This window comes from Onychostoma macrolepis, chromosome 25 (genome assembly GCF_012432095.1).
Source record: "Onychostoma macrolepis isolate SWU-2019 chromosome 25, ASM1243209v1, whole genome shotgun sequence".
Lineage (NCBI taxonomy): Eukaryota > Metazoa > Chordata > Actinopteri > Cypriniformes > Cyprinidae > Onychostoma > Onychostoma macrolepis.
In genome coordinates, this window is record NC_081179.1 from 21,886,120 (window position 1) to 21,903,854 (window position 17,735).

Here is a 17,735-nt window from a genome sequence, read left to right on the forward strand (position 1 = left end):
GTGGGTGGACAGACACTAATGTACAGAGATAAACTCATGAACTCTTACACAGCTGTTGTATCTCTGTTAAACAAAGTAGACGGAGATACTCATCAACTTCCCCTTTAAAATCCTTAATTTTAAGTTTCGCCTTAAAATGGTCATGCATTTTCCCTTCACTCTGTCATAATCTCTGTGCATGCCAACAGCAGTTGTTTTGACTCATTGCAGTGTTAAGGAAGATGGCTGCAGTAATGATATCAGACTCACTGAACAGCTCATATCTACTCTAAATATCTACTCTAAATAATAGCTCATATCTACGCTAAAAACACTGGTGTAAAATAGATTTTAAACAGTAGCTTTATAATGACTTTGAACAGTTCAAGTGTGTGTAAAAAAAAAAAAATCATAGTATGATTGATAGTGAATCCAAATATGACTTGCCACATTTACTAATGCGACTAGAGATATGAATATCACAGCTTTTGTCAGACCTGTCTGAATGTTGCTGACTTCAGGTTGTCTTCTCCTCACGAGTTCCCTGATAAACTGATAAAGGCCTCTATGGTCTCTTCTGCTATACTTTTTTTTTTTTTTTGTGGCATTAGATGTATATAAAGACTAACCACAAAACATGGCGCATGTGCTTTGTGTTCATGGTTTCCTGTGTCAGACTCAGCACACATTCTCACTTCCAGTTTCACATCCTGCGGTATTTAAAATTGTCTTTAGATAACTTGAAAAAGATCTTGATTAGCTGGTGCACATGTAGATCTCTAGAAACAGTATGTACGATTTCTGTTGCTCAAACAATAGAGCATGGTGCTAGCAGCAAAGGTCATGGGTTCAGTTCACGCAGAACAAACACTATACCTTCAAAACAATTCAAGTCACTTTGGGTAGATGTAATGCAATTCCGAATGTCAATCAAAAGTAATCTTTATTGTCTTGCAAATAAATATTATCAGGCAGCTTCATTTTAAATTAATTATGGCTTGTTTGAAACACCATGTCACATAGGCTATAGCTGCACACAGTTATAAACCGCTATCTTGAAAGTGGGAGTAAATCATTGGTTTGATATCACACGTGGTTACATGACTTTATGAGTTCTGTCAAAGCTGTGATTAGCTGCCCTTCTTCTGAATGAGACAGAAACGGTGTCTGCTTAATGTGGACAGGAGATTCACAAAGAAGATTAGTGACAAAATTCTCATATTCAGTGAATTTCGTATTTTGTGTTTGAGATTAATTTGAATAGTGAAGGAGGTTATGAAATTTACACTATAAATATCATGCATCAAATTAGGCCTTTAAATGATCAACATGATCAAAGTGTCTACATGCCTTCGGTTGTCTGATTGATAGTTATAGTTTTTTTAGCAAGTTAAAGGCCTTTAATTATAATTGTAAAACGTCTCATGGTATGGTATACATCTTCACAGTGAAATGTTTACAAAGTAACATAAGAATAACTTATGTATTGCTAGTAAAACTTACTGGTCATCAGAAAATTATGCTTACTTTATCCATACATATTTTCTTTAGAAAAACATCTCTTGTATCGCACTGCATTATAGGTTTTGATCATTGAACTAAGCATTTAAACATCATCTTACTAAGACATTAGTGTGGGATATTTATATGCATTTTATTTACATAGCTTTTATAACCGTATAGCAGACTATCAGAATTTAATTTGGACCTATCATTATATAAATATAAATATCAGCAGATGCACCAAATTGCATATTGTGCGGAGTATATTTTGGGCCTCTGAATAAAATGTTTGTCCTCCAAAAGTATGATCTACATATTCTACACTGTAAAAAAAAAAAAATCCGTAAAATTTACAGTAAAAACAAAGAAACTGCAGCTGTGGTTGCCGGAATTCTACCGTAAAAAAATACGGTCACAACATTTCAGGTTTTAACTTCAATTTACAGTTAAATACCGTAATTTCATTAACTGATATACCAACCTATTAAAGTACTGAAATCGATTTTGTACCTTTGAAATACACTGATAAGCACCAAATGCAGGTGGTGATGCGAGTCACATGATGAACCAAAGCCCATCACAAGCAGCTTTTAATTAATAACATATATAGAAGGTGAACTGTGTCATTCACACAAACACCATCATGGTGAGACTCATTAAACTGAAATATGCAATAAACATTAATTTAACAACATTAGATGTAACATACTACCCTAATAAACATAACTGATGAGAAAAAACTGAGAAGCAGCATAGTTATTTTAAAGAAAAAACATCAAATTCAAACAAAATTTGAGATGCAACGCAGGGAATTCTGGGAACATCAATTTACATTTTTTCCCTGTATATTTTACAGGAACTTACCGTTAACCATTTAACAGTTTTTTACCGTTAAAAATCACGGTCATTTTTTTTACAATGTACTGGATCATACTATATGAGCCATAAAAGTTAAATAAATGTTCAATAAACTGCTCCATTTCAAGAAATACTGAAAAATGTTCATGTAGGTTTTGTATATACGAAAAGAAAATATATACTCCGATGTCTCAGTTTAGAAAGTCCAGCATGTTATTAGCTCTGGTGTTCAAGATTGTAGGGAGTTCACCGTGGTTTACAGGAAACCCGTCTTATACACGAGCTGGGCCTGCAGTAAATTTAGCCGGATCTGATGAGAAACCTTCTAGTATTTCAACTGTATTTAGACGCAAGAGCTGTTTTCAGATGGTGTGGCTACATACCAACCAACTTAAATTGACAATTCAACGACAGACATTACTACACCTTTTTTTTCCTTCATGGAAACATAACCAAAGTATCAAGATTTGCATTGCATCTTCAAGGATCACCTTTTGTAATTCCAAACATTTCAAGACGCTCCCACTGTGTTAATCCTCTTATGTATATGGTCTTAAACTCATATGATACAGTATAAAACAATAATAATAAATTATTCAAATGTGTTGGTCACTATGGAAAAGATCTGGCGGTATCTGCGTTTTTTAATTTGCTCGTTGTCAGTAGATTAAGCCGCAGAACTTTCCACTTCCATCTGCACTTTTATGGGATGCTGTCGTTCTCGCACTAATTTGCCCTGTTTAATAAATCTGGCTCATTATGTGTTAATGTAATGATACGTGTATTTGGATTAATGTGGGTTTGTTGTATGAGATAAGTCAGCATGTCTGTTTGGACAATTGAGACCATCACCTGCTTTATTTTATCCTCAAAAGTGTGACAAAATGGCAAATGGTTGAGAAACAGTTCATTTTGTCTTCGTTTTATCAGAAGGAATTTACACTGATTTCACAACAGCTCATTTTTGGAAGAAATAACTAGAAAAGGTCAAGTGAATATCTATTAACACCCTTTATATTGTCATTTTTCTGTTCCAGAAGAAAACAATGGCTTCCATGCCAGTTCGGATAAGGAGACTCTTCGTCTTGAAAATGCAGAGGTAAAAACTCACACATTCAGTCCTACCTCGGTGTCTTGAATGATTTGATAGTGCTAATAGTATCAGTACTGTCACTACCCCAGTATGAATTTCCATGCCGGTCCAGGCTGATTTATGCTGGTTAGTGGTGGTTTCGTGGCGGTCTAGCTAGTGGTTGCCATTTACCGCCAGATAATCTGGTCAACCCAAGGTCTTTATGGTCTTAACCTGCAAGATGTCCTTTCTGATTCATGTTAAGAAGCCTGCTGGGAATACCAGCAATGCTGGTGTTTTTAGCAGGTGAATGTTTATCTAACCATCTCATTAAGATGTTAAAAATTCCATAGAATTACATTAAAGATATACAGCATCCTTGTAACAGCATAGCAACAAACCCAGAAAACGTCAGCAACAGCAAAGCAATGCCCTGGGCAACCACCCACAACACACTGGCATCGCTTGTACATCCCAATCAACAGAAATCAGGAGCAGGTGTCATAAAGCAGGTTATGTGTTTATTACACAAGTTTGTGCATTATTAAAAAAAAATAATAAATCCAGCATTGTTAAGCTGAATTGATAAACAGACATGCTGTGACTCAATAGAGTGGTTTTAAAAGAAATGCATTTATACATGTCCTGTGAACAGAGTGTGTATTATCAAAGGACAATGCGTTAATAAAGAGCTGTTTATGTTCATTATATGCACATGACACAGGCAGACAAACAAAGTATATGTATTATGATATTTATGAAATTCCATGCACTATGAGCTCATATTGACGCTCAGTGGTCAGATTGTGTTTGTCAAGACAGGTGCTCTACAATCATGACACATTCATTCAAATCAGCTCAGCTTTCCCCATACATGCCTATTAGTTTGCATATGAAAAATAAGAACTTAGATTGTCGCTGCAGTTTTGTTGATCCTTGTTTTGGTTTACAGTTTTAAAGATGGTTTAGTTCATCCAAAAATCGGCATTCGTTTGCTCATCCACATGCTGTGAAACTTCACAGAGCCATATAAAAAGTGTCACACAGTGTTCATGCTGCTGTTTTGCATAGTGTGAAAGGGATTGTGGCTCTGAAAAGGACAAAACGGCATCATAAAGTATCTTAAAGTCCATACGACTGAAGTAATACGAAGGATTTGTGGCCCCTCTTCCATTGCTCTCAAATCTCATTCATACTTTCGCATATTCAGACTTGGCATGACATGATAGCCTACCAATCACGACTGGTCTCATATGTCTCGTCATGACTTGAGTTTGAATTGGAGTTGCGGAGTATTTTCATAGTAACCTGAATAAATATAAAAATTTTGATCAGTTTTCTTGCAAAGTTATCTTAGAAGTCTTGGAATAGGAGTTGAATTGACAAATTTTATGATACTGTTATTGTGCTTTTTGCCCTTTTGGAGCTTGGCAAACCACCATTCACTTTCATTGTATGGAAATGAGCAGAGTGAACGGTCTTCAAAATTTCTCCATTGGTGTTTCACAGAAGAAATTAAATACATTAAGGTGCAGAAATAATTATTTTTAGCTGAACGGTTAACTGTTCCCCCTTCTCAAATTCCTCTCAGCCTCCTCTGATGAAACAGTTTGGGTTTTGCTGATGCCAAAAAGAAAGACTGAAGTTCACTTCACATTGCCTGTTATCTGTCCACCACCCTTCCCAAGCCTTTTCTTGGCCTTTATGTTTTTATAGTTTTAACCTTCTTAGGCTCCCATCAGTTTTAATCACATCAAAGCACACTAAATCAAGATAAGCACACCCCGGTGCTCATCGGTGACTGTCACCCTTTCTCTTCTCTCCATCTATGTACTGTCTCTTCCTGTCTGTGTAGTCCATGCTGAGTGTTTTGTCTGAATGCGCAAGTGCTGTGTCTGTTTGCTCAAGTCATTCTTCAGTGATTGTGTGTGAACAGTGTGAGAGAGAACACACTGAACCACAGCAGCACCTCACCAGCTTTAAAGGGGTAAGAAGGGACTGCGTTTGTGTTGTGTGTCCGTTTGAAGTGTGTCTTAAAGGGGCCATAGCATGAAAACCTATATTATTATATTATATATATGCTGTCAAACGATTAATCACATCCAAAATAAAAGTTTGTTTACAGAATATACTTACACTATAATAGTGTATACTTATGTATATATAAATACAAACACATGCATGTATACATTTAAGAAAGTGTTGTTTATATATGAAATATATTTATATATAATATAAACATATACACACACACACGTATACACATGTAAATATTTTCTAAATACTGAATGTGTGTGTGTGTGTGTATTTATATATACACATACATAATAAATAAACAGTACACACACATATATTATGTAAACAAAAACTTATTTTGGACGCGATTAATCGTTTGACAGCACTAATATATAAAGTAAAAAAAATATATATTGCACAGATGGAATGAAGGAGTAGATTATGAAATTAAATTATAAAATTATGAACTATAGGCCAGTGATAATTGCGTGATATGAAGATAAACAACGCCAGTGTCCAGAATTGCATACTCTAGTCAGTACTTGCGAGTACTTGTTCTGAATAAGCACTTACTTTGCAGTACAGTCTATATAGCAGTGGTCTCAAACTCAATTCCTGGAGGGCCACAGCTCTGCAGAGTTTAGCTCCAAATCACACCTGCTTGGAAGTTTCTAGTGATCCTGAAGAGCTTGATTAGCTGGATCAGGTGTGTTTGATTAGGGTTGGAGCTAAACTGTGCAGAGCTGTGGCCCTCCAGGAATTGAGTTTGAGACCACTGCTATATAGTATGAATGTAATCCGGATTTAATCCATTTGTCATGTTGTTGCTGTGATGTGACCTAAAAGGTCAGTTTAAGGAAAAGGAAGCTTCACTTCCATTCTCAAATCCTCTCCCGTGGCCTCATGGGTTTGTGAAGTCTCCAAATGCGCACTTCAGAATCTCGCCAGACGTAGTGCATCAACCTGGTGATGATGTCTAATGCAGCCAAAGTATTGACATCTAAAGCTGCTTTGTGTAATATATATTCAGCACATCACCCACACTAAAGTAATGTACAAATAATGTTTTGATGAAGTAATTATCCTCGTCGCAGGGCTTTTTTTAGCAAGTGTTGATAAATGCAATGAATTAATCAGAATATCATGCAAGTCTTAATGTTTAAATAAAAATGTTTCCATCATACTTTTTACTAGTGCTGTCAAATAATTAATAACAAAAGTTTTTGTTTACATAATATATATGTGTGTGTACTGTGTATATACACACACATTCATGTATATATTTAGAATATTACATATTCATGTAATTGGATTTATATATAAATACATTTAATATATAAACATAACATTTTTCTTAAATATATACATGCATGCATATCTGTTTATATATACATAAATATACACATGTAAACATTTTATTTTGGATGCGATTAATCACGATTAATCATTTGACAGCACTACTTTTTACTATATATACACACCATTTACATATAGAAGTCTTAGGAATAGTTCACCCAGTTCACTTCGTGGAAGAAACCTTTAGTAACATTTGAAGTTGACTTATAAAGATAACAAAATTCTACAATATGGCCCCTTTTAAAACCCCACGTTCATAAGAACGAGGCAGGCAGTTAAAGGGACAGTTCACCCAAAAATGAAAATTTGATGTTTATCTGCTTACCCCCAGGGCATCCAAGATGTAGGTGACTTTGTTTCTTCAGTAGAACACGAACAAAGATTTTTAACTCAAACTGTTGCAGTCTGTCAGTCATATAGTGTTGGTCAATGGTATCCACGGCTTTGAGAGAAAAAAAATAAAAAATTAATAAAAACGTACACAGACAAAACAAAATTAAACCCTGCAGCTTGTGACGATACATTGAGGTCTAAAGATATGAAGTGATCGGTCTGTGCAAGAAACTGAACAGTGTTTATATATTTTTTTACCACTGATCCGCCGCCCGGTCCAACGGTCCTGAGCTCCTTCACACAACAAAAGGCGTGTGACGTGTCTTCTTGCTTTACGGAGGATCGCAGACTTATAAGTGCATTACCGCCACCTAGCTCTCAAGTGGACCATTGACACTATCTACAATCTCAATTAGGAGTGTCAATGGTCCATTTGAGTGCAAGAAGACGACGATGTGTCGGCTGTTGTGTGAACGCACTCAGGACAGTTGGACCGGGCGGCGGATCAGAGGTAAAAAAGAAAAATTATATAAATACGGTTCGGTTTCTTGCACAGACCGATCGTTACCTCAATGTATCGCCACGAGCCGCAAGGTTTAATTTGGTTTTGTCTGTGTATGTTTTTTGAGTGAGTACCATTGACTGACATTATATGACTGACAGACTGCAACGGTTTGAGTTAAAAATCTTTGTTCGTGTTCTACTGATGAAACAAAGCTACCTACATCTTGGATGCCCTGGGGTAAGCAGATACACATCAAATTTTCATTTTTGGGTGAACTATCCCTTTAAGCCTCCTGCATATTTTGCAATGATTAACATGCGTTTTTCTCTACTCACACGACCTGAGTGTTTGCATGCCCTGTTACCTTAGATGCTCAAAGTGATGGGCGTTCACTCGCTGCTGCTTTTGTTGATGACTTGTGAAACCAAAGGCATCATGCAAATAAGACGATCCGTGTCCTTGATATTACTACAGTTTCATGCATTACGTTTCATTATATTGCTGCTGATAACATGCCCATCAGATTATTATATATATATATATATATATAAAGAGAGAGAGCTCATCTGTATTCATTATTACAATAAAGCATTCCAAAATAAATTAGTATCAAATGAATATCAAATGGACTTTCTCCCGGACGGTTTATTGTGTAGTGTGAGCAGATGCCATAGACAGTTGTGTACTTTGTATATATCAGTGTCTTTATCCTCACAGCTTGCTCAATTCATCCACAGATCTGGAGAAAGAGAGCTTTATTTCTGAAGTACCGCTCCAGGGTACGCCACGGTAAAGAGGGCTGAACTGAGTTTGTGAACTGCGTCCGTGTGTGTGCTTGCTGTGAGTGAGCATCGTGCATATGGTCATATCAGATTTTATGATTCTATTGTGTTGTGTTGGGCAACATGAACTGCATGGCAACACAACTGGTTTCTGTAATGTGACTTATGAGTGTGAAAAACTGAATATTATGTGGGAAATAATGTAGAATAAATGAATAAAGGTGACTAGGGTGGGACCTTATTTTATCTATCTGTATGTATTGGCTTGATTGTGTTTGCTAAGTGGCGTTTACTATTGCTATGGCTAATACTTAGGATTAGAGGCTTGTTTAAATAACCAACTGTAAGTATTGCACTTCAGGTTGTAACTCGTTCTGTGCTACAGGCATGAATAAATCAAGTCATGTGGCTTTTTGACGAGAAGTGTGCTATGACTTGAGGAAGATGTGAGCTATAGTTTTAGTAAAATTAAAGGGGTCATGACATGAGAAACCAGATTGGCCTTGATCTTTTGTTCACAAAGAAACTTTTGTTAAAAGATGAAGTGGTACCAGATCTGACTGCAGCTCCATCACAAACCCTAGTAAAAGTTAATGATTTCACAATGCTTTGTCTGGAAATGACCTTTTTATCTATCATGTTGTCAAAACACTCACGTGCAATAGAAAGGAGGCGTCAATACGGTTTCCTATGCAATGACGTTAGCCAATCATAACAGTGGCTGATTCCGGAGAAGCCTTAAAGGACCAGTCTCTTAAAACAGGTTGATTCAGAGAGAAGGTCAGAATGAGGGTTGAAAATAATTTTTCCACATACATATTTATTGATTGCAAAAAAATTATAATAATTTATTAACATTATAACATCCTTGTTTAACATCCTTGCATTCCAGACAAAGCATTTATTAACATCCCTGTATGCGCAAGCATACTTGGCAATAAAGTTCTTTCTGATTCTGATAAGTAAACTATGGAAGCCCGTTTCCGCCACTGAATTAAAAAAAAAAAGTTATTGCGACTTTTTATAATCACAATCCCTTTTTTTTTTTTTTTAACAGAATTGTGAGAAATAAACTCGCAATTGCGAGTTATAAAGTCAGAATTGCAAGATATGAAGTCAGAATTGCGAGATATAAACGAGCAATTCTGACCGTTTTTCCTCAGAATTGGGAGATAAAAAGTTGCAATAACCTTTATTTTTTTATTCAGTGGCGGAAACAGGCTTCCATAGTAAACCTCAAGGAACATAAAAAAATAAAAATAAAAAAACGTGTCATGACCCCTTTAAAGCTTTTAAGGAAATATTTAGAAAATCTCTATAAATGCACATTTTAAACCCACAATTTTATTCCAAAGTTTGGCCAGGGTAACCTAATAGAGTTGTCCGAGCAAAGAGTTTGATATTGAAGAATCTTAATATATGCCTTCCCATTATTGAAAATAGCTGAGAGCTAAAACTGGTTTATTTTACCTTGATTTTTGAAACTTCCTTAACATTGAAGATTAGTGGCCGCATGAGAAACACGGGTTTCTAAATAAAGACCAGGTTTCTTTCCCTGTATGAACATAAAAGCATCATCATGTTCATTAGCCGTGTTTTTTATAGAGTCAGAGTCTCTAATTGTATCATGTTACATAATTATACATCTGTGTTGGAGATACAGTTTTGTGGATGAAGGCTGTGCAGCTCACTCGGTCCCAGCCCCATTTACCAAACCGCACATATACTTACTCTATATGTCAGCGCAGGAGTGTACGGCTATTATTGCCTGCTTTTTCTAACATACGTTCATGTGTATCATCTCCAGCTTGTAATTACAGGAAATGAAAAAGGGAGAGACCTGTAGTGAAAGAACAGCAGCCGCTCTGCCAGGTCAAACAGACTCCTGCTCGCATAGAGAGACAGCGGGATGTTCATTTAGAAGATGTTTGCGCAGAAGAGTATTTCTATGTGTGCCAGTGAGATTTGTTTACAAAGAGATCAGGCTATGTCGCTCTTAAAGGGGCAGTTCACCCAAAAAATACATTTCTGTCATCATTCGTTTCACCACGGCAGGAAGAAATTCATCCAGATTGTGAACAACATGATGCGAGTGTGTAAATAATGCCAGAATTTGGACAAAAAAAGAGATGTTGGAAAAGTACAAGACCGGTGTGAGGAAGGCTGAGTGAATGAGATGCAGGCCTTATTATTTGCATGCTGCTGTGACTCTGTGATGCTGCGGTTTAGTACTTTTGAAAATGTCACGATCTGTAAATTGGTTTTATGTTTGGCATGCAAATGACAGTAGAGATAGCATTACTGTGGAAATGTTTATTGCTCAGCTCATTGGTTTCATAACTCAGCTTAATAGGTTTGTTCACCTAGTTTTGACTGTTCTGTCCATTTTACTGATTTACTTAATCTATCATGTAAATTGGAAAAAGAAAGAATGAATCCTCCAGACTTACATTTGGTATATCATTGCCTTGAAGGTGGGCTCTTTAGTCCAATATCATAGTAACCACAAAACAATGTATTGCATTGCTCAAAACACCTTAGCAACCGCATAGCAACGCCCTAACAACCACCCCTGCATCCACATAGAAGACAGGGCATGTGTATTCATAAAGCGCACAATACACAATAGTAATTCAAAGTGCTTTACACATTTCTCACAATATTTATTCAGTAACAAACTGGTGATCAAATATAGAATCTTGAGACTCAGACTTTTCCAACTCTATCTGTTATGGCAAGATTAGAAAAAGTTTTTATTATAAAATATTGTAGTAGCCTATATTTTGACATATGACACTTGACACCGCCCACTAGTGGCAGGAGTCCATTAAAAAATATTTAAAGTACCCTTTCCATGGTAACACAGCGTCCAATTTCAAAACAGTTTTCATACATTTAGACGGTCTAAGCTTTCAAATGATGTCCACTTTAGGATGATTACTAAAAAATGTGTGATGGGGAATCATACACCCGGCGCAAGTGTTTTTGCTAGTTTCGGCCTGACGCAGTTCTCATTTCTCCGTCCTGCGCCGCGTTGTTTAAACAGCAAATGCATTTGCGCCCATTTGTGCGCCCATGGGCGTGGTTCGCCATTGTTGGCGCGTTACTATTTTGAGGAACTGAAAACAGACTGCGCCATAGACCAACTCAAACCTGGTCTAAAGTCAATGGCGCAATATATTATATATTTTATTATTATATATATATATATTTTTTTTTTTTATTTAAAGAGCGCGTCAGTAGCAAATGCGCCTCTGGGCGCGTTCACTTTTCACACAGGGACGCGCAGCAGCACACAACATGCAAAATATTAAAAATGAAAGGAATACAGTGTAAAATAATATTATTGTGTAGGTTACATAAATATAAATATGTCATACATGCCGTAATGGATAGTCATTGCGTGTATCGGAATTAGCCTACCTATTTGCTCGCGCATGAGCAGATCCGTTTGCTCTCTGGAGACGCGTTCAGTCTGTGCGCCTTAAAATTCCGCAGTTTAAATAGCGAATCCGCCATGGCGCGAGCGCAACTTGCTCTTAAAGGGAATGAGAGCTGAGACTCTGATTGGTTTATTGCACGTTACGCCCCAAAACGCCCATTACTCATTAAGAGAATAGGGAAACCCCGTTTAGACCATGAGCCCGGCCACACCGACCGTTTTCCCGTCGTTAAACTAGCAAAAGTGGATTCGGACACGCCCTGAGTGCACTTGCCGTGCGCTTTAGACCATGCGCTCAGAATTAGATCGTTAAAAAGCCCTTAGACTCTATTTACGGCGGCATATATGCAGATTCATTCTCTGCCAGCAGGAGGCGCTTGTAACGCTGGTTTCCCCGGTAACGGCTGTATACAAAGCAGTGCTCCGCTCACAAACGCTGCTTTATCATGCAAGATGAAATGAAAATGATATCCACATTTTTCTGAAGACAGATTCGTTCAGAAATACAGTGAAATAAAAACGCCCGCACCTGGTTTCGATTTTGAAACGTGCAGTGCTCATGTTTATTCAACGAAGTCAATAAGCCTTTTGGAAAATATATTTGTGGCGGTCGGTTTTGATATTGGGGCAGGCGCCACAAATAAATCAATGTATAGGAAACACTGGGTGTAACCAAACAATACCCTAGCAACTCCATAGCAACGGGCAAAAAAATAAATAAATAAATAAAGGCACCTCAGCATCCACACAGCAGTAGTATAACACTCCAGCACCGCGCCTGTTTCTCCAGAACATGTTTGAATCTAGTTTAGCGATGTGTTTACATGAACATTAGCAGGACAGCGCGCGCTCTGCTGGCACGAGGATGATTTCATCTCTGCTCTGTTAAGGACTGGGCGCGCGCGTGTGCGTGTGTGTGTGTGTGTGTGTGTGTGTGAGAGTGATTAGCTGGCCTGCCGGAGGAAGGGAGGTGGTCTCCGCCTCTGGAGACTCCCAGAATCGTGAATGATGCAGCATTTGATAGATGGATTGGAGGTAAAGTCTTTCTCTATGAATCCGTTTCTCTTTTCCTTCCATTTCCCGTCTGCTGTTTGTGGAATAATCTCTGGGGAATTTGATACTCATGGGTCCTGACATTAGGGTTTACTAATGGATGTCGGTGTGTATTGCTTTCGTAGGGAAGCGTCAGCCGTGGACTGCTGGTAGTCATCTGCAGGTTTTGTTTGTAGGAGCGTCCTAAGAAAATCAGCGGTGTTTGCCGGTTAAACCTCAGAGAAGTGTTGTTTGGCCTGGTCACATCTCTGCAAGCGGCCGTGAGAGAATGTAGAGGTGTTTTACGCCCCGGGCTGGCTTTGTGGTCACCGGCTGCATTTGTTTGTATTATGCATTATTTTTAGCTGCTGGTGAACAGCTGCAGACTGTCAGGCCTGTAGCAGCACTGCACTGCTGTTCCTGCCGAGGTATTTTTGTTTAGCTTTGGCCAATATCATTGCTAGCCTCTCTCAGGGCTGATCTGAGGTCAGTGCTGTCATGCACCTAGTAGACTGTGATTAACATACGGTTTATGAAATATGTTCAAGACACTTGTCTGGTGTTAAAGACATGTGTATCTCTGCAGAGGCTTTCCTGAGTGTTTGTATGTGTTTTTATTGATAAGACGGTCCTGAACACTAGGTGGCAGCAAACTGTATAACTGCTGTATAATTAACGACTTTGAGCTGTAGATGAGGAAGAGAGTTATGAGTTGAAGGCTGTGCCATTTCATGATAATTCAACCCAGTGGTTCTCAAACTTGTTTGATAACTGTTATTCTATGTCAAGGGCGTATATTTGCTTTTGTCATTGGTGGGGACATGACAGCAGAACTGCACACGCTCTTATTTCAGTGTTGTTTTTAATAGTGCTGTCAAACGATTAATCGCATTGATTAATCGCATCCAAAATAAAAGTTTTTGTTTACATAATACATATACACAGTGCACACACATTTATTATGTGTATATATATATTATCATTCTTGGTGTGAATAGGCGTTAAGTCCTTAGTAAATGCACGACCTCTATTGGACCTTGAAAGCTCTTCAGACACAAATGCTTCATTATTTGAGTAAAGGTGCGTTCACATTAGGGGAATTTGACAGGTAAAAATATGTCCATGCATGAAGCACAGCTCATATAGAAGTCACACGAAATTACGTGATCCACTTAAACCTGTTGCACAAGCTGCAAATCTTTCCACGCAAAATTTCCAGTTGCATACAATTCAATTGAAATGGCTGGATTTCGTCCACAAAATATTGCTGAACATCGGTAAATGTTTTTTTAGCATGCGGCTTGTGCTGAAGTATTTGTTCAGGATTTATACATGCATGAGGCATGGGTGTGTGTGTGTGTGTGGCAGGATGCTTGTATTGTTTTTGTGGAAGTTAGATAACAGACTGTTATGAACTGGTTTGAAATGTTGAAACTGCATTAAGATGGTGTTTAATATTGAATTAGACCTCATAACACAAACAAGATCACAGTGTCTGAACATGCATCCAGCTGTGTTTCTAAATATCCATTAAGGTGATGATATTTTATATGGTATCTTAATATTATGTATGGATTAGCTTTATTACCTTTTCAAGACTTTCGAGAGTTAAAAAACATTATGAAGCTTCAGTACTTCGCATAAAAGCTTGACTTTGTGCAAATAAATGTTTGTGTGTGTGCAGGTGGATAAGCAGCAGCAGAGTAAGGACTCTGTGTACTTCAGAGATGGCGTGCGGAGGATAGATTTTGTTCTGTCTTACATCGACGACAAGGTCGGAGAAAAGAAACAGGTGTGTCATCCATTCAGTTATGTTTTATAGTTTTATATTCATATGATAACAATTTCTGTTTTACAGGTTTATATTCATATGATAACTTTTGGCGTCCTTCTGCGAGTTGTGAGATAATTGAAAAAAAAAATAATAATTTGCCTAAACAAATTACTAACTCATAAAATGTTTTCCTATCCCATAGAAATGTTAATTTGCATTGAGTCAGAGCTGATTATGTAAGAACGTGTTAGCAAATGTAACTTATCATGGGTCAAATGAGTTGCTGTGTAGTTTAATCTCTCGATAGATCTGTTGAAAGTTTATCTGATTGTGCATCCCTTCACACACTGCTGATAATAACACTAGCTGTCATAAAACTGAAGGCATCCTAGATAAGTTTATCTTCCAATGGTAAATTTTCAACGAAGGTAGTTGATGTTGTTGCATGAGTTAGTTTTGGTCTATTAAAACTTGTATGTCATGTATTGAAATGTATTCGTAATTACACATTATAATTAATGCAATTTAGCACATTTAATATTAGTGCTGTCGAACGATTAATCGCGATTAATCACATCCAAAATAAAAGTTTTTGTTTACATAATATATGTGTGTGTACTGTGTATATTTAAGTACACACACATGCATGTATATATTTAAGAAAAATGTTACGATTAAATATATTTACATATGATATAAATGATATGAATATAAATATATACTTGTAAAAACATGTAAATATTTTCAAAATGTATGCTGTATGTGTGTGTGTTTTTATATATATACATAATAAATATATACAATGCACACACATATATTATGTAAACAAAAACTTTTATTTTGGATGCGATTAATCGTTTGTCAACACTATTTAAAATATATTACCTTGATCAAATAGTTTGCCCCCATGTGCTGCAGTATGTTAGCTAACACATCAAATTAAGTGCACTTTTTAAAAGTGCTTCTTTAAGTCATAACAAAATATTTAAATGTACTTTAAAGTAAAACTTTTAATTTGACATTATTACAAAGTGCACTTTTTTAAAGTGCATTAAAAGGTGAAACATGAATGGCACTTTTACACGTTTAACAATGTAACCATGTTTAATGCACATTTAATGCACACAGAAACCACAGTTGTTGAAAATTGTGTATCACATATTCAAAAGTTGCCCTGACAAGTCTCGCACTGCTGTGTACAGTGTGTGTGTCAGAGGAGAGAGTCTGTATGCATTTCCACATTCTTGTCACTCACAAAATATGTGCTTTACCAGGCCAGAGCAGGAACTCACACACACATGCAGCTCTGCAGACACAAATATTGATCTCCGAAAGCTTTACAGTCTGTCATAAACACTTACCAGAAACCCTTCTTGTCCTGTGCACAGTATGCACTGCAGCAGAAGCACTAATCAGTCAGATGTGTTACTGATATTTCATGCAGGATCGAAGGAAGGAGTTTGAGGCTAACTTAGAGAAAGCTGGACTTGAGCTGGAGACGGAGGACAAATCTGTGAGTGAAACATCTGAAATCACAAATGACACCAGAAACCCCATCAGGACATTGATGTATATTATCGTCATTACTTTTTACCTGTTACTGTTCATTTAAAAGAAACTGTATTACTGTATTGTCTTTCCAGGAGTCTGAAGATGGGAAGACGTACTTCCTGAAGATCCACGTTCCCTGGGAAGTGCTGGCAACATATGCAGATGTTCTGAAAATCAAAGTGCCTTTTAAAACCAACGATATTCCAGATAAAAAAGATGTGCCCATGAGCTGGCTCTGTACACCCTACCGTCTGCCCGAGAATGTGATGCAGCCTGAGCCCGACTACTTCACCGCCACCTTTGACAAGAGCAAGACTGACTTCTTCCTCATCGAAGATAAAGACACCTTCTTTCCTCCATCCACACGGAACAGGATTGTAAGGAAACTAGACCAAATGCCAAGAATATGAACAAATATTAGAAGATGTTACATTATCGTAACCTCCACTGCAGCAAACCTTTACTGCTCTGTAACCAAAGGCTTTGTTTGTTTTCTTCTCCATGTAGGTCTATTACATTCTTTCCCGATGTCCGTACAGTAAAGAAGACAAGGAGAAGAAGGGCATCAAGAGGCTGCTGAACAACGGGACCTACGCAGCTGCCTTCCCTCTGCATGACGTAAGTCTTTAACCGAGTGCATCCAGTGGCACAAACCTATCGACTAGTCAAGTCAAGTCACCTTTATTTATATAGCGCTTTTAACAATACAGATTGTGCCAAAGCACTTAACAGTATCAAACTTGAGGATAGAGACTAGTATGTCTATGTTTCTCTAGAGATTTATGATTCAGAGGGTTTAATACCGATAATAACAATAACGTTAATGTGTGTTTTTTGTAGTCTAGGTACTGGACCAAGTCTCGTGATGCTAATTGTGACAGCGAACGCTATTCCTTGTATAAACACTGGGCTCGTTTCAGCCGCTTTTACAAGGAGCAGCCGCTCAACCTCATACGGTGAGACCTCCAACCACCTTGGTTTAAATTGAACTTCCTTCATTAAAAAACATGCACAAAAAAATCATATAGAAATTTTCAATCTTTAGAAAATATTTTTTATCTTAATAATTATGTATTTGCTCTCAAATGTCTTAAAAATGTATGTATGTATATACTGTATATATATATATATATATATATATATATATATATATATATATATATATATATATATATATATATATATATATATATTAAAAATAAAAATTAAAATATATATATATATATATATATATATATATATATATACACACACACACACACACACACACACACATATATATATATATATATATATATATACAGTATAACAGTATATATCAGTGCTGTCGCATCCAATTAATCACATCCAAAATAAAAGTTTTCGTTTGCATAATATATGTGTTCTGTGTATATTCATTATATATATAAATACACATACATACAGTATATATTTTGAAAATATTTACATGTATTTACATGTCTATGTTTATAATCATATAATTTATATTATAAATAAATATATTTATATATAACAATAACATATTTTTCTGA

The 17,735-nt window shown here is 36.7% G+C and overlaps 2 protein-coding genes across 2 annotated transcripts in view; one reads left to right on the forward strand and one right to left on the reverse strand.

Annotated features, from left to right (window-relative positions):
• Positions 1 to 12,765, reverse strand: part of LOC131534295 (anoctamin-9) — a 36,358-nt gene extending 23,593 nt beyond the window's left edge. Inside the window, exon 1 of the mRNA XM_058767107.1 lies at positions 11,828 to 12,765. The gene's annotated coding sequence lies outside the window, so the exon portion shown is untranslated. The remainder of the gene's footprint in view (positions 1 to 11,827) is intronic.
• ano5a (anoctamin 5a) overlaps positions 1 to 17,735 on the forward strand; it is a 36,227-nt gene that overhangs the window by 725 nt on the left and 17,767 nt on the right. Inside the window, 8 exon segments of the mRNA XM_058767105.1 lie at positions 3,378 to 3,439; positions 5,268 to 5,399; positions 8,360 to 8,401; positions 14,563 to 14,670; positions 16,097 to 16,165; positions 16,296 to 16,580; positions 16,711 to 16,821; positions 17,044 to 17,159. Coding sequence (XP_058623088.1) covers positions 3,378 to 3,439; positions 5,268 to 5,399; positions 8,360 to 8,401; positions 14,563 to 14,670; positions 16,097 to 16,165; positions 16,296 to 16,580; positions 16,711 to 16,821; positions 17,044 to 17,159 — 925 coding nt within the window.